Consider the following 16,926-nt stretch of genomic DNA (forward strand, 5'->3'; position numbering starts at 1 on the left):
TCACCTCCTCAATACCCAACACATGTTTGCATCGACAGCGCCACGTGCACATTGCAAGCTTAACGTGCTACAGAGACCAGCGTGTGTCGTGTGCCGGGCGGCCTGTTCAGCGTCCACCAAAGAGAAAAGCAGGCGACTGGCCGCGCCAGTTGGTCTCGGCCTGAGCGTTCAAGCCGTTGAGATGCTTTGGTGGGGGTAGAGGCGAGCCAGCCTTTGCGAGTGTGGTCGTTGATGTTGCGACGCTGCTGTTCTGCGCGGCCGCGGTTGTGGTAGATGTGTTGGCGGAGGCTGCGGGAGTTGCCGGTGCAGGAGACGCTGTCTTGCCCGTTGATGTCACTGCTGCTGCAGAGGGTGTACCCGCTTTGGCGACAACCCTTTCTGCTCCGCCTGCCGCGGTTGTTGTTGAGCCCATAGTCGAAAGTGCGCCAGCCATGGTCGGAGCATCGATCTTCTTCTCGTATCCCCTGTCCTCGCCTCCATAAAAAACCGGGATGCTCCATGGCCTTCCGCCCATACTCAGGATCTCTCTTTTCGCCTTGATCCATCTACGCGGCTGCCTCGCGTTCCTTTCGAGTGGCACAACCGTCTGAAATGCTGTGGGGATCCTGGCGATCGGCTGCACAGGCGGTCCTGCACGCGAGCCGGGAAGCGGAGGATAGCGGAAACCTGGATTTTTCGCTGTCCCGGCTTTGGCGCTGAGATCGCCGGTAAAAGTTTGTCCTCCTGGGCCTGAAACGATCTTGATCGACGATGATATTGTCGTGGGTGCAGCAGTGCTTCTAGCAGGCGCGGATGGAGTCGAAGCTTTGCTCGAGTCTGCTCCTGCAGCCGATGCTGCAAGATTTGGGATCGGCTTGGGCTTTAGCGGTGGCGGGGCACTGGCGACAGGAACCGGCGTTTCTGCCTTGATCGCTGTTGGAGTAGAAGGCGAAGATCGCGCTGGAGCTATGCTGCTGAAAGTCGCAGGCGTCCTCTCTGCAGGTGGAAGCTCGTAGACGGGTTTTTGGCCTTTGGTCAATCCTTTCCTCCAACCTCTACCCGGTCCAGCGGCGCCTCTGGCCTTGGCCGTTTTTCTTCTCTTTGCTGCGGGCAACGCATCGAGTTCTTCCACCGACAAAGACTGCACCTGTACCATTCGAGCGAGGCTGCCGCGCTTGACCAACCTGTCTGCGCTCGACTGCGGACTCACCGAGCCATCGGCCGAAGAGGAGGCGAACAAAAGCGACGAGTCGCCTTTGGAGGAAGAGGAACGTGGTTTGAGTGTGATGCTTCTGCGTTTGGTCAGGGTTGAGGTGGAAGCGGTCTTGGATGAAGACTCATCGTCTTCTCCTTCGAGCTCGTCGAGTTCGTCCAACTCGTCGGCTTCCTGATCGTCATCGTCCGGGTCGTCGTCAAAGTCTTCAGCATCCGAGCCACCGATGTCGGCAGTATCGTCTGGCGTGCCGTCGTCACGCAACGCGGTGGCTGGATCGTCATCGTCCGAGTAGTCGGGTGCACTGCGCAGTGGATTGGTAAGGGGAGACGAAGAATCGCGCGGTGCCGATGAGAGTGGAACTCTCAACTTGACCTTGACCATGACGCAAGTTGCAGCGCGCTTCTCAATCACAAAATCGAGAATAGCAAATTGCGAGACGATCGACGTCGATGATCCAAGGTGGAGTGCCCAACGCTCAGATCGATCCGGTTGCGTTTGTGACCAAGTGCGATTCCGGAGGATAAGCGTGGAGTTGTAAAAGTGGTAGTGGAAGTTATGAGTGTCGTTGGCCTGTGAGGCTACGCTTTCGGTTCCCAATGGTGGACAACGATGGTCGTTGTGATGGTGAAAGTCGCTGACTGGCCAGGCTGGGTAGCGACAATCTCGAATCACGAATGCGACGAGTATTCTGGTCGCTGAGCTTTGACACTTTGAATCGAGAGAGTCACGAGTCGATATATGCTTTCCCAACTCGCAGCTCGTTTTGGAAAACAAGCTCAAAATTGTATCACGTACAGTATATAGCGAGAAGAGCCTCCGTGCTCACGCCGAGTTAGCATCAATCGTGAATCACGAATCACGAATCCGAATATAGTCACGACTGGCCTGGAATTCACTTATGCCACTCGTGACTGTGACTTGGACACGCTAGACACAACTGTGGCGTGCGGGTGATCGCTCAAAGCTCCTACACGTCACGCGATCTTCCATCACAATGAATCTTGCCTTGGCACCGTTGGAGCCAAGAAGAAAGAGTGTGGATGGAATCAAGGTCAAAGCTCTCGAGTACAGCGTTGGGCTCGGTCAAAGTCGTCATTGTTCAGTCAGCCTGTTGGCTTACGCTTTTACCATGCCACCTCCATCGTTGTTTCAAGCCATATCACGCACATTCAAGACGGCCTCTGCTTGTCGACAAAGCCCCCCAAGCTTAGAAACGTTCATTAAGTCGTATGCTTCATATGATCGGAACGTGCGCGTGAATAGAAGTACAGTTGTTGTGCTCGTCCGTGCGGTCATGGACAAGGGTATAGTAGCATTGGTCATAGCTGGCATCGTCACTTGGATTAGTATTGTTGTCTCGTAGAATAGTCTGTGTTGTCAAGCAATGCATATGTGGCGAGTAAAGGTCAGTGTCTCTTCTTCTCATCGCGACAGGATGACGACCACGGATGTCTGGATGCACTTACCTTTGGGGCTGATGACGAGACCTCTACCTTTGCTCGCACCTCTGTACACCACCTCTACGATATCGATCAGTTCTTGACGGTCTGTTATCGCCCAGTTGCTGCAAATACCAAACAAGAGCGTAAGGTTGAGTATCAACAAGTCCAGTATGTAGGCCATCCATTCCCGGCTCCATGTCGGGGCGCATCTTTGACAAACTCACATCTTGTTGTTATTGCCCGTCCCCAAATCAATCATGATGTGTTTGTTGCGATAGAAGAACATGGTTGAACATGCATCATACAGCTCGTACATCTTGTTGAAGTCTGGCACCTGCGTGATGTCGACCAGGTAGATGACGGCAAAGTTTTGGACCGCCGTCGAGATCTTGTAGAGCGTTTCGTCCATTTCCATGCAGACAGGATCAGTGTCGTGACCGAAACGAAGGATGACCACGCGGTCTTCCTCGGATAGGATCGCTTGGTCGACATGCCAGCCCGTAGGCAAGTGCGGCAGGAAGTACGACATGTTGATCGTCCTTGTCCTTCGTCCAAGAGTGCGGTTCAGGCTAAGTTGAGGAGGCAAACAGCGTGCAACTCAGAAAGCCGTGGAAAATTTCACAATTCGTGCTTGTGGAGCAGCTCACCACGCTGCAGCCCATGTTCGGATCACGGAACGCGCACCGCCGCTTCACGCTTTTCGTCACGTTCTTCTAAATTCAACCAACACTCTCCACACACGACAGCACCTCAACTCGTGACTCCAGCTTTGCAGTCACGCGAAGCTGACTTGAGTCCATTACGACGCCCATTGCGTTCAGGCGATCAGCGAAGAATAGACATTTCACAAGACTTATAGTACAGAAGGATCACTCTTTGAAACCACAGAGTAAAATATGGCGCGGTAGCCAAACTCTGGTTTGAGGTGGAGGTGAGGTTATCAGTCTCATGCCCTCGCCGTCGCCGGGGATCGACTGCGTTTGCGGTCTTCTTCCTTGACATGAATTGGCGGTCTCGGGTTGGGCTTATAGTCAGAGAGCATCTCGCCTTCTTCCTCCTTGACTTCGCCCTCTTCCGCTCCACGCTTACTGTCTGCCTCGGTGTCGGCAACCTCTCGCTGTTTGCGAGTCTCTTTGCGTTCCCGATCTCGACGTTCCCGTTCTCGTTCGAAATCGCGCTCGCGCTCGCGTTCCTGATCTCTTGCAGACAGAGTCGCATCGAAGCTCGACCCATTTTTGGTCCCTGTTGCTGGTGCTGCGCCGCTTGATGGTGCTGGAATGAGGCGGCCACTTGAGCTTCCATTGCTCTGCTGTGTGATTGGCGTTGATGCTGGTGGTGGTGGTGATGGTAGTGCAGGCATCCCCATCGGTGGCGCGTTCGGCTTGCGCCTCCTCTCGTCAAACTCGCCAATCATCTCTCGCAACCTAAAGTATCCCAGGTGCATCTTACCACCAAAATGGTCTGCCAACCTTCGATCTGAGTCCAAAATGCTTAGGTAGGCACCGCAAACATCGCATACCCTCAACTTTTGGTGTCCACTTGCACCCGAGTTCTCCTGCGCATTGTGCAGCTCTTTTTCCTTCTGCGCCTTCTCCTCCTTGAGCGCATCAGCTTTGGCAAGCTCGGCAAGCGACTCTTCGATCTGTCCCTGCTCTCCTAATGCTTCCACCTCGGCCATGACGGCGGCAAGCGCCGTCTCGATTTCGGAAATCTCGCGGTTCATGTTGGCGAATCGTGCTAATTCTTCCGGGGTCTGTTCCAGCCGACGCTTGTTTGCAGCGATCTTGCGATCAATGTCCGATATGAAGGAAAAGATGTTGTGTTCGTGCTCACGTTCAAATTCGGGGAAGCGTTCGCCAGCAGCAAGCGCCTTGCGATATTCGTCCTTGTACTTTGGTGTGTGCGACTTGGGACATGGGCCTAGGTCGACCTTCTGTTAATCGTCGTAGTGCACATCAGCGAAAAGGCAAAAGGGTACACATTCAGCAATCTACTCTATTCGAAGCGAGCACCGAGTCTCGTATACCCACGGTATTGGCAAACAGATCGTGAGGACAAGTGCCGCAGAGAAAGTTACGGCACACCTTGGGATCGGTGAAATGCAGATTCGCAGTTGGTGCGCCCATCGCTGTCGGTCGTGGAACGGATAAAAAACAGATCATTCATCAGTATCCAGACCTAGCTGAAAGTTGCTTTGTCTTTGAACTGTGGCGAGTGACTTACCTTCCGGACCCATGAGCTTCTCGAGCAGCATGCGCTGCACCTCGGCCTTACGACCCATCCTGACAGTTGAATTGCGGCAGCACACCAGCAGCTACGACGCCAATCCTTTACCGCTGATTGAACTTGCTTTAGCGCTGTTCTGAATGTGCGATTCCTGCGACTGATGCTGGTTGGATCGGTCTTGTACAGCGTGCAAAGATGGGGTGACTGTTCAGAGAAGGTGAGCGGTGAGCAAGCGTGAATGTTATTCCGACATCTTGACCTGGGAGCCAAAAGCCGACTCCCGAATTCGGCCTTCTGAAATTTTGAGCTGCATTCGTGATTCGTGATTCGTGATTCGTGAATCACACAAATCACGAAATATCAAGAATATCACGAATTTGACAGGTCAAGAACTCGTGACTGCTCACAACTGAGCTTCGTGGAACATATTGCTTGCTGATGATTGCTTCTCCCGCTCACACCACTTTCTTGGTCTCACTTCCACCTCATACCTCCTTTTGGATCGATATAGACAGAGATGGGTGCCTCTCAGTCGTCGCACAAGCCAGGTGTGGCTGGAGGCACCGCCACCGATGCGAATGGCGATCCTGCCTTTGTCGACTACTACGAGCTTCTCCACATAGAACAGACGGCCACATCTGACGAGATTCGCAAAGCGTACCGCAAACTTGCCCTCAAGCACCATCCAGACAAGAATCCGGACAATGTTGAGCAAGCAAACAAGATCTTTCACAAGCTGCAAGAGGCGTACGAGATACTCTCTGATGACACAGAGCGCGCATGGTATGACCAGAACCGAGAGCGCTTGCTCAATGGCGAGGGGCCGGATCTCGACGATGACGATGTCTTCGAAGCGTTCCGATCGGGTGCAGCCGAAGCTCCTCAACCGACGAGCTCTGCGCGTGGACTGACAGCCAAGGCACTGCTGCGCTTCTTTGATCCAAGCCTAGCAAAGGACTTGACCGAAGGCGACAATGGCTTCTACGCAACCTACCGCCGCCTCTTTGAACGTCTTGCACAAGAGGAGCGGATAGCAGCGCCATATCCGGGAGAGGAAAAAGACAGCACGCTTCCGTCTGCTGATGCATATCCATCATTCGGCTACAGTCACACTCCCTACTCGAATGCAAAGGGCCAGCAAGCTGCAATTCACCAGACGCCGGTCAAGGACTTTTACAACGTCTTTATGAACTTTCAGTCGCGCAAGAGCTTTGGATGGTTCGACAAGTACGATGTTCGTGACGCACCAGATCGAAGAGTGAAACGACTCATGGAGAAAGAGAACAAGCGTGCAAGAGACGCTGCAAGGCGCGAGTACAACGACGCCGTTCGATCCCTGGCTGCTTTCATTCGCAAGCGAGATCCACGATACAAGAAGTTCCAGGCAGAACTCAACTCCACCGGTCCCGGATCGACCGCCGATCTAGCAAGAAGAAAAGCCGAGGCAGAGAAGATCAGACTGGAGCGAGAGGCACGTGCCCAATCCTACCAGGCGCAGAGTTGGCAACAGCCCGACTACCACTTTTCCGACGAGGACGACGAGGAAGAAGAGGACGTCAACGATGATGACGCTGACAGCGATTTTGAAAGCGTTCAGAAAGACGGCAGCAGATCGCTGGCAGGTCAAGATGGAGCATTAGACTCACTTGACCACTCCTACGCTGCTTGGGACTGCGTTGCATGCGACAGGGTTTTCCAATCCGAGGCTGCTTTTCGCAATCACGAGCGGAGCGCCAAGCATAACAAAGCGGTCCAGAAGCTTCAACGTGAAATGCAAGACGAAGAAGACGAGCTCGGTCTCGGACTTGATGCAGACGATATTGCAATTGACGCGTCTCTAGCAGACATGCACCTTGATGGGAGCATGGCACAGACCAAGGCAGATACCAACGTCTCGGCCGGCTTCTCGATACCCGCCTTTGCTTCAGAGGGAGCAGCAGGCAAGAGCAAGAAGCAGAAGAAGCAGGCCAAGAAGCGTAGACAGATGGAAGAGGTTGCCGGGCGCACGCTCGACGAAGATGGTTTTGTGGTGCAAGATCTGAACAGAAAGCAGGCCAAGCCTCGAGCAAGTGAGGAGGCTTCTCCTGCTAATGAGCCGTCAAACGATACCGGGGCGAACAAAGACACTTTGGTCATACATGTTGTCGATGATGATGACCAACTCGACGGCGACGCTGAAACAAACGTATGCGACCAGGTAGGCGCAGGCGATGAAGAAAGCGTGCCGCCAAAGCCATCCGCGTCACAAAAGCATGACGCAGCAAAGTCAAAGACTGGTCCTGACCAATTGCAAGCAACAGACAAGGGAGCTCTCTCAGGAACCAAAGATGATCCTTGGGCCGGTCTCGAAGATCCCTACATCCCAAAATCTGCTTTCTCGGTCAGCCTCCCTCCACCGCTGCCCCCGCTGACTAGGCCTGCTGGCTCTTTTGACATCTTTGGCTACGGCAGTCTCATCTTCAAACCGCCCCCTTACGTCATTGGCGCGACGCCATGCTACATCAAAGGCTTTGTTCGGCGGTTCGCACAGCACTCGGTCGACCATCGAGGCACTCACGAGCGTCCAGGGCGGGTTGTGACACTTGTCAAAGCCTCGGATTGGCATCCGCTGCGCAGAGCGGCTAAGGTGGACGAACCAAAGTCACCCGAGGGAGACATCGTTTGGGGTGTCTCGTTTACGATTGACCCAGAGCATGCCCAGGTGGTGAAGCAATACCTCGACTATAGAGAAAAGAATGGATACAGTGCCATGTACGTGCCGCTCTACACAAAATCAAAAGAGCAAGACGGCGCACAGGAAGAGACAGTGCTCAAAAACGCGCTCGTCTATGTCGGCTTGCCGTCGAATCCTGCGTTTGTGGGGCCACAGTCACTGGATGCTCTTGCGCAACGCATCTACACGTGTGCTGGACCGTCGGGACCGAATGCAGAGTACTTGCTGAAGCTTGCCAATGCGGTGCGAGAGCTTGCGCCGCAGTCGGTTGACCAGCATCTCTTTAGCCTGGAAAAGCGACTGCTTCTGCTTCAGGAGCAGAAAGTGGATCCAGCCATGCTCATTGCTCAGGAAGCCAAGCAGCCGTCTTGCAAAAAGGTGACGACAGATAGCATTGAAGATGAAGAGGACCAACAAGACGCCAGGGGCTGGAAGGGCAAGAAAGGCAGCAAAGGTAAGCTAAGCGGCAAAAGCAAAGAGTGGTGCAACGTGTGCAAAGCAGGGTTCGAGAGTAGAAGCAAGCTCTTCAACCACATTCGAGAGACGGGTCATGCCTTGGCAAGCGAGCAGAACGGATCGGTTAAGAAAGCAAGACGCAAGTAGTTGTCTTTTGTTCTGTCCATCTGTAACAACCTGGATTTTTCCATGCAGACACGGATAGTACAAGACTGCAGGATGATGGTGTGACTGATGCTAGCGTATTTTCACCCCGTACTATTCGATACACTAAGCTGCGCATTTACCCGCTGCCTTTGCACTTCGTTTGGTGTGTACCGCAGCGACCTTGCTGCAACGAGAAGAAACCGCCTGATCACGACCACGATCATCAGCGAGTCTTTGGTCTTTCAGGTTGTCCGTGCAAAGATGCCTGCAAGCAGAGTGGCAGAATAGAGAGAACTCGGCCAAGTTGATGATGTGTGGCTGTTGCCCATACAGATCAAGCGATAAGGTTAGGTCCGAGCAGATGCCAGCTCTCGCCGAGTGCGCTCATTCGGTTACCGACGGACAGGAGACCAAGCAGCCAATACGATCGCGGTGGAAGCAAATCACGAATCGTGAATACACACACCGCAAGCACACAGACACGGAATTTAAAGTTCAAACAGCGCAAGACGTCCTGGAGGCGCGTCTGAGAAGAAAGCCACGAGCGTCACTTCACTAGCACACAAAGCAATCGTGAAACACGCACCACTCACCACACACAACGCAGGACGAATGCTTACGAGGTTCAACGTTCCGTGGTCTGTTCCTAGAAATCGGTGCATGTGTGATCAGTCTCGAATGGAAGGATAACCACCATCTGGAAGCTGTTGCACACAACTTGGAAGCAACAGCGAACGTGGATGTGGCAGAAGTCACAAGTGGCGCAAGGCGTCGTGCGTTGTATCTTGACATGTTGGACGCCTGCACAGCGCAGTCACAGTTGAACTGCGAGATGTTCTTGAATTCCACCTGCACAACAACTAAGTTAGCGAGGAAAGCCAAGGCCCTGAATGCATTGAGCTCAGGGTCGACAGCAACGAGTCTTGGCACCGACGATTCACGATTCGAAGCCAAACAAGACGATGACGCTGGACAAGCATGAATGCGCGTCAAGGCTCCTCAGTTTGCACACTCGATTGTGTGTTCGTGATTGCTTCCGCAGAAGCAAACGCTTGCCGAAGTGGAAATACAATGTATAAGTACCTCTCGTCATCGAAAGCTTGCCTCCCCGGCTTGAGCTGACAAACCCGCTTCTCTCCCCCTCTTCATACCTACTCCTTGTACTACATCCACTCTTCACTGCTACTTGATTGTGATTGTGATGCTGTCTGCTACTTTTTGCGCGAACGTCCGCTCAATGACTGGATCGTACCTATGCGCCATCCTCTTGATTTGCGTCTCGTTCGCGTTCGCGTTCGCACTCCCTGTCACCAGTCCACCTCAGCAGTTGGAGGCTCGGCAGGCTCCCAATCAGGTCGCCATCGACTATCCGACCGATCAGACGGCTGCTTTCAACGTGACCACCTTTGTCCTGCCCATTCCCCTCTCTGAAGCCTACTCTCTTGCCTCTCCGTACGAGCTGATCCTCGACCATGGGCTACCGACGTCGGTGATTCCGCAAGGATACTTCCCCTTGCTACTTACCGGAGGTTACTTCCACGATATCCGTCAGAGGTACCTTGGAGTGGTGCCTCTGCAGGTCGAGCAGCTCAGCATGCTCTTGCTGTACCTGCCCTACGTCGACGTGCTCGGCGGAGGACAACGTCCGTTCAAGAGAAACATAAAGACCTACATGGACCAGCTGATTCCAACGCTTGTATCGGGCTTGACGCAGTTCGTCAATGCTGAGGTGGCAATCTTTGATCCTGCACACGCGGCGTATAAGCCTTCTGGAGGCAACACTGTCAGTTTGGCCGTTTCTCAAGGCATCGCAAACCCGATCGATGGTCCTGGCGTTGTTAATCCGCTCTACCAAGCCGTCTTTTCTCGCACCTCGTCTTCCCCCATCACTGAGGCCAAGTTCCGCTCGATGCTCGCTCAACCCTTCTACACCAACCCAGGAACCGGCTGTAACCTCGTGACCTTCTACTACAATTACACCAACGCCAACCCCGGCTTCGTCACGGGTAACGCTCAGACTTTCACACCGCTCTTGAGGTCCAGCACCGATCATAGGAATGCTTATGGCTACACCGCTGCTACGTAAGTACTCGATCCATCCGAAAACGCCAGGAACACTGAAACAAGACATGATGACTGACATGCGCTTCTACTTTCCATTCATCCGTTCGCGGCCATCACAGGCAATGGGTCTTGCCTTCGGTGCCAGTAGACTGCAAGACTTTTGCATGAGTGTCTGTCATCTTTCGAGAGGAGATCCTTGCATCGTGTATCGACGATGCAGATGTGAGACTAATGTTTTGTACATCGCACCAACCGGCTCGTGGCTCACACTCGTGGCTCACACTCGTGGCTACCGTGTGGTCCTCAATCGCACCTCGGGCTTGGCTCTTTGGTGGTGCGTCGATGATCGCGGTCAAAGATGGCACCGTGCGCCATTCAAAGTTCGCTCATGTACTATGAGATTCGATGACGAATGACACCGCATTTGTTCTTGACTGCAGTTGATGCTTTCTGTACAAGGTAAACAGTCGTGAGTGCGGTCAGCGTGCAAGTTCGAGTGAGATGTGAAGGCCAGAAATCCACGGCGCGTGCACTGTCCAACACCGCTCAACGCTTTCCACGTTGACGCTTTAGGCTTGCTTGTGATTCCGATTCTCCATATCATCCCACGTCCACTGCCATCAGTCGTGATTGGCACCGCAGGCGTGAATCCCAGTCGACATCAAATCGTACGTGATAGAGTCAAAGATGGAGCTGACTCAACGTGCTAGCGATGGAATCCATCTCGACGTTGGCCAAGGCTCTTCGTCACCACCACCGACCCTGCAAGCTGACATACGCGTACGACCCATCACAATCCGATTCACCGAACCTGGCGTCCGCGATCTACGTCTCCATCTGCATTCAATCACATCTCTACGTGCGGTCCCGTTCAAGCGCTCCGATATCCATGTGCATTCAGGTCGACCAGAGCAGCGGCTTATCTTCGACTTTGATACCGAGGACCAGCAAACTGTCGCAACACGAGCACCAACGTCTCACCAAGAGGACTTCAGGGAGGAAGATGAATTGGTCCGCGATGTGATCGAATCGTTGAGCGCAGACGGGCTTATGGGCGGCGATTCGGTTCGTACGCTCAGGACAAAGATGGAGAGGTGTAGAGATGGGGTCAAGGGGAGAAGGTTGCGATCTCAATTCACGCGGGCAGGATCCTGATAAGAGAGCGGCCGTGAAGATTGGTCGAGTACCTGGAAGATCTGGACATTAGGACGCGAGTACAGAGTCGACAGACATTACGAGATCTGGCTCTAGATGATGATGCACATCGTGCAGGAAAGAGTGGCGTGAATGACGAGTCTGCAGAGCATAGCGATGCGGATGAAGAGGCGCGAAGCAATGGGCTTGCGAACGAAGAGGATATCGAGCGCGGTACGGTGGAGATGAAAGAGATGAGCCTTGGAGAAATGGTGGATTGGCTGAGCGCAAAAACGAACGAGGTCATAAGAGGCGATGGCAGCGATGACAGCGGTACAACCCCGTTCAACGCGCAAGAAGGAGGCAAGGGAAAGAAGCGCGAGCCAACGTGGTATTCCGACCACATCCGTCTCACCATCCGCACCGCCCGCGTCGTCTATATCCAATGCTCTGTTGGCGAGCTCTCCACCCGACCCTCCCATCCACTACCTTCGAACGCGCTGACGAATCCTCTGATTGACATCAACTCCTCCGATCTAGCCGTCCCCGACGCACCTGAAGTCGACCGCTCCACCTCCCCCACATCGCGCAACCGCGGCTTCAACCGATTGCTCGACGCCGGACTCACTCACGACGAGATCTCCACCATCCGAGCCCAATTCCGCACCTCACATCCTCTCCATACATCCTACGACCTGATACAAGAGCGCGAGCATGCACAACATCTGCTCGAGATGGAAGAATCATGGATGGATACCTTCAACGCCACCACCAACGACGGCGGGGGATTGGGTGATTTTGGCGAACCAGCTTCCTCAGCGGAAGCATACACAACCGTGATGCAAGGTCTCATGGTAGGGTTCTTCGTGCCTCCTCTTATCCCGCTGTTTTGGTTTCGGCACAAACCGCATCCCTCTTCCCTGCCGTCTGCTGCAATGCGCCAGGAAGATGACGAAAACGACGATGACGACGAGCAACAGTGGGAGATGGAATGCTCAGAAATGTCGACGGAAAGCGTGTTTGGAAGCACCATGCAGATTTCCATCCTGTACGGATTGGTGGCGAACCTCATCATGGGCATCTTCCGATACGTCTGGTGAGCAGGACACTCAGCGGAAAAAGCGCGCAAATACGCCAATTTGCGCGAGGAAAACGATAGGCATTTCAATGGCATCCCAATCAAACGACAACCCTGTAAGCATGCATCCTGTTAAATGCCATTAGCAGCGTTCGTGTTGGCAGGCGTAGCGGAAGCAGAGACAAAGCTCATATCGCTGAAGAGCGACTCTCCCAAGAACCCATCGAGCATTCCAAAGTCCCAATCGATATCCACCACGCCTACAGCGGCTGCTGCAGCACCCGAGTCATTTGCAGCTCCACTTTGACCGTTGCCTACACCGCTCGGACCAAGACCGCCACCGAGTGCGGCGGAAGCAGCATTGGATGTGGCGACAGTCGATTCATGGGCATCGAACGGGATAGCGACCGTCCCGGACGTCGTATGGTTCAGTGCACATCCGCCGTATTGTGCGGACTGTTGCTGCCAAGGGCTGTGCAATGGTTGCTGGTACGGATGCGAGCCGAGTGACGAGTCGTGGACGATAGCCGTCTGAACACCTGATGGACCCGCTTGGAACTGCATAAGCTGTCGAAGAGAGAAGGCGTCCGAATCAGCGGTGCCGACTGCGCCGCAAGATGCTACCAACTCGTCACCCTCTGTAGACGGAGCAGCCGAAGGGATATCTGTCCCGGACCGTTCATCCGTCGCACTCGCGCCTCCTGTAGCGGCACGTCCCTGCATCGCGGCTTGACCTACAGTCGATACGCCGTTCTGGTCTCCACGCTGCTCAAGATCTTTGTTGCCCACCTTGCCGTTTCTAACCACCTTGTTCTGTCGCCCATCCGTCTCGCGGTTGGCCTCCCTATCCCTCTTGTTCCTGCTCTTGCCTGCGTTGGCTTGCTCGCTCTGTTCCTCCTTTCTCGCCAGCTTGGCACTCCACGCACCTTTCGCCTTGGCCAGCACGGTGAACAAGAAAAACGCATAGCTACCAGCGGCGGCCCTTCTATGTGGAGTAGCATTTCCCGCCTCCTCGCACGCCTTGGCCACCTTCTCCACCATCTCAAACGTATACTCTGCATCTACATCGATACCCAAATCCTCCTCTTTCGCCTTATCTGTACGCGGTGCTAGCGAAGCATTCACATTGTCAGCTGCCTGCACGGTGGCAGCTCCTGTGGCAGATGTCGAGATGAGGCCAACAATCTTGAGTGCAAAAATGGCGCAGTAAGCGGGCGTGACCACGGCCGAGTTGTGACCCCAGAATAAGCCGTTAGGCACCATTGTGGCGACAAAGAGGCCGAGGTAGGCCATGCAGCACGCATACGCGTCCCTGTAGATGGGGCGCAGAACTTCGAGGCCGAGATGGTTGCATTTCAGTGCGATCGTGTCGAGGATGAGTCTCGCGTACCAGTAGTACAGTTTCAGGCGGTTGATGCGCCCTAGTGTGGGTGGCAGAGTTGTGTTAGCTTCAAGTTCCGATTTGTCGCTGCCACCGTTGCTGCCACCGTTGCTGTTTGCGCTCGTATTGTCGGCTCGGAACTCGGGTGGATTGACAGCTTTGGTCATGGATAGCTGCGCATGCTGTGTCGACTGCTGATGCGACGGCCCTGTCCAAGTAGCGAGCCACGTATCGAGGTCTGATGCGCAAATTCGTCTAAACAGCTCTACCTGCTTGGCCGTACGCTCTGCAGGCAGATACGCATTGGAAGCGTCGACAAAGTTTTCAAAGAGCTCCGTATTGCGATTCATGAGCAAGCGCAACTGCACCGTGGCCACGACGGCCCTGTCGGATGGCAAGGCAAACTTATCCAGATGCCAGTGTGCGCAACCCATGACGACAGGGTCATTCGCCAAGGTCGGGCGCCTTCCCATGTGCTGGCTCATGCTCGTCTCGAAGAGCCACAGGTTGAGCCACGTGCGTTCTCGATTGCGCAGCCGCCGAGCTAGACCAGCGTCGTCCTGGCGATTGTCCGGGCGCACAGCGATGCGACTGTTCATGTCGAGCTCCGAAGCAATGCGAATGGCAAAGCCTACATAGGCCCAGGCCTTATCCTCTGACAAGGTGTTCATCTGCGGATGGTAGGCGGCGAGGATGATGAGCGCCTGTGGGATCTCTGCATTCCTGTAGCCTTCCATCAAGATGGTGGGCAACAGATTGGTGCGGATGTGCATCTCGAGGTCGGATGCAATCTGACTCGCCTCGACCTGGTACTTTGCTGCAATCCAGCACGTACAACTAAGCAGGAGCGAAGAGCACGAGCGCACGTAATCGAATGTGTGCAGGTGCGGATCCAGCAGCGTGATGGTGGGGTTGATATGATCAATGTAGACAGCATAGAGGCTTTGCGCTTCAGCGAGCGTGAGATAGCCGCGGTCGATAGGGTCGAACTGCGGCAGATTGTCGAGCTTGGTGGTGAACAGGCCGACGTCGAAGAAGGCCTTACCGCGTCCGGGGCCAAAGCGTGACACTGTGTTGGTCTTTGTGAGGCCATGATATTCGCCAAAGAGACTGGCTCTCGCGTCTGTCGAGTCGCCTCTCCCACCCAACGAAGGTCGCCGTTGATCGCCAGAAGAAGCGGCCGTCCCGTTGTCATTGGTATCGGCCCGACCGAGAGGATCGGGGTGATCGTTTGACGCTGATGCAGCCTTATCGCCAGATGCACTGAAGCCAGCAGCCGCTGACGTATTGTTCGAGGCTTCGAGACCTTCGCGGGCCGAGTCACTCGCATGCGCCAGCAACTTGAGCGGGTTCGAAAGTGTGGGAAGTCCGAGGTTTTCGGGCTCGTCCGGATCGTCTGATGTCGGCGTTGCCGAAGTGATGCTGTGAGACGTCTGCCAGGATGAGGACGCAGAACGCTTTCGTTGCAGATCGGATGATTGTTGAACCATCGGGTTAGACTGTTCACGTTGCGTTGAAGCGAGGTGGGCACGCGGCGAGTGTGCAGGTGGGGACATGGCGGTAGAGAGAGGCGCAGCTGGAGCTCGATGCGCGTCCACCGTCTTCCAGAAGGTGTCCGGTGAACAAGTCTCCTGATCGTCCAGAAGCTCGGACTGACCATCACGCCTGGTGTCAGCTGAGCCGGGTTTGGACGGTGCCTGCAAGCTGCCTGGGCTTCTTGCAATCTTGGTCCTCGAGAACTGCTCGAGCGCACGGCTGAGCGAATCGACAGTGCGCTCGAGCTTCTGAATCTTGGAGCTATCCGATTTGCGGCCGCGCTTGTGGCTCTTGTAGAAGCATTCTTTGCCAAGACGCCTGCATCGGGAACACAAGTCGCCACCGGAGCATTTCACCTTGGAGAGACGACATTCCATGCAAGAGATCTTTTTCTCGACGGTAGCGGCGGCAGTAGCAGATGTTGAAGCTGCGCTGTTAACAGAGTCTTCGATAGGAGGAGGCCGAGGTTGACCTTCCGAAGCAAGCGTTGATGTGGATCTCGTTGATGAAGCGGATGCTAGCGGCGGTCGTGCGGCCAAAGCCTCAGAGTGATGAGGTACCGAAGATGTAGACGAGGCTGCTACGGAAGCAGGGGAATAGTTGTGGTCTGCGTAACTGTACTGATCTTGCGAATTCGAGTGTGAATGCGATGTGCGAGGATGAGGTGCATTCACGTAGTGGCGGCCTTGTTTATGGTGATGCTGCGCAGGGTCATAGTGCTGGTGTTGCGCATGCTGGTAAGGCGAGCAGTGCTGCGAGTCTGAGTAATGCACAAGTTGCGGAGATGGAGACGACTCTGCAGCAGCTGCAAGATGGTAGAGAGCATCGTGGTATGGCTCAGGCTTTGACGACACCATCGCGCGAGAGTCTCGACGGTCTGCTCGCGTTGCTGTTCGGTTGACTTTGCTCGTCTGATATCCAAGGGGGCAAAGCAGGCTGACTAGCCTTTGAGGTCGCTGTTCGGGTAAACAGTGAGCAGGGCAAGGTTATTGCGCCTATGAGTAGAGGCCTGAGAGTGTAGTGTGATGCCGGGCCGACGACAAAGGAAGTTGGAGATGGAAGAGCTCGGGTGCGACAGAGGCTGATCGAAGGAAGGACGGCAACGGCTATGGGTTCCAGCGAAGAAACAAAAACCAGGGTCCACCACACCGTTGACAAATTCACGATTTGGTCAAGTGAATCACGAATGCACAAAGTCCAAGGTGAATTCGCTAGACTCGTGGCTTTGCTCCGTCCTGCTTCGAAAGGCGGGGCAAGCTTCGACTCACTTCTCTCTTACTCCTCTCTTACCTTGGACTGTAGCCGAGCTTCTTTACTTGGATGCAGTTTGCTTGCTCACCAGTCGCAGAGTCCAAGACGAAGACCCTCACTAGAAATGTTACATCAATTTCGAGCAGATCATACCCAAGACCCTTGCGAACACGATTGAATTGCCTCTACCTTGTTGCCACTGCAGATATTGTTCATGCTGTTGACGTTGGCTGGCTCAAATCCTACCATTCGTGATTATTACTGTATGTAGTCGGCTGCTCAAAGTGAAACGGCATCGGCCTT

The 16,926-nt window shown here is 54.4% G+C and overlaps 7 protein-coding genes across 7 annotated transcripts; 3 read left to right on the forward strand and 4 right to left on the reverse strand.

The window, feature by feature from the left end:
• Positions 1-106: 106 nt before the first annotated feature.
• On the reverse strand, positions 107-1,576 carry UMAG_10298 (uncharacterized protein; the record flags this gene model as incomplete). Its single annotated transcript, XM_011390879.1, has 1 exon — positions 107-1,576. One exon carries the CDS (start codon positions 1,574-1,576, stop codon positions 107-109), a length of 1,470 nt encoding a protein of 489 aa, XP_011389181.1.
• Positions 1,577-2,538: 962 nt separating this feature from the next.
• On the reverse strand, positions 2,539-3,166 carry UMAG_02645 (putative U4/U6aU5 tri-snRNP component; the record flags this gene model as incomplete). The annotated part of the gene is made up of 3 exons (XM_011390735.1): positions 2,539-2,564; positions 2,662-2,759; positions 2,862-3,166. The coding sequence occupies 3 exons, from the start codon at positions 3,164-3,166 to the stop codon at positions 2,539-2,541; spliced, it is 429 nt and encodes a 142-aa protein (XP_011389037.1).
• Positions 3,167-3,583: 417 nt separating this feature from the next.
• Positions 3,584-4,918, reverse strand: UMAG_10299 (uncharacterized protein; the record flags this gene model as incomplete). The annotated part of the gene is made up of 3 exons (XM_011390880.1): positions 3,584-4,570; positions 4,668-4,765; positions 4,861-4,918. The coding sequence occupies 3 exons, from the start codon at positions 4,916-4,918 to the stop codon at positions 3,584-3,586; spliced, it is 1,143 nt and encodes a 380-aa protein (XP_011389182.1).
• A 462-nt stretch (positions 4,919-5,380) lies between these two features.
• Positions 5,381-8,179, forward strand: UMAG_10300 (uncharacterized protein; the record flags this gene model as incomplete). Its single annotated transcript, XM_011390881.1, has 1 exon — positions 5,381-8,179. The coding sequence occupies one exon, from the start codon at positions 5,381-5,383 to the stop codon at positions 8,177-8,179; it is 2,799 nt and encodes a 932-aa protein (XP_011389183.1).
• Positions 8,180-9,380: 1,201 nt separating this feature from the next.
• UMAG_10301 (uncharacterized protein) lies at positions 9,381-10,265 on the forward strand (the record flags this gene model as incomplete). Its single annotated transcript, XM_011390882.1, has 1 exon — positions 9,381-10,265. The coding sequence occupies one exon, from the start codon at positions 9,381-9,383 to the stop codon at positions 10,263-10,265; it is 885 nt and encodes a 294-aa protein (XP_011389184.1).
• A 665-nt stretch (positions 10,266-10,930) lies between these two features.
• UMAG_10302 (uncharacterized protein) lies at positions 10,931-12,477 on the forward strand (the record flags this gene model as incomplete). The annotated part of the gene is made up of 2 exons (XM_011390883.1): positions 10,931-11,308; positions 11,464-12,477. 2 exons carry the CDS (start codon positions 10,931-10,933, stop codon positions 12,475-12,477), a joined length of 1,392 nt encoding a protein of 463 aa, XP_011389185.1.
• Positions 12,478-12,587: 110 nt separating this feature from the next.
• Positions 12,588-16,229, reverse strand: UMAG_02649 (uncharacterized protein; the record flags this gene model as incomplete). Its single annotated transcript, XM_011390736.1, has 1 exon — positions 12,588-16,229. The coding sequence occupies one exon, from the start codon at positions 16,227-16,229 to the stop codon at positions 12,588-12,590; it is 3,642 nt and encodes a 1,213-aa protein (XP_011389038.1).
• Between the last annotated feature and the right edge of the window lie 697 nt (positions 16,230-16,926).

This window comes from Mycosarcoma maydis, chromosome 6 (genome assembly GCF_000328475.2).
Source record: "Mycosarcoma maydis chromosome 6, whole genome shotgun sequence".
Lineage (NCBI taxonomy): Eukaryota > Fungi > Basidiomycota > Ustilaginomycetes > Ustilaginales > Mycosarcoma > Mycosarcoma maydis.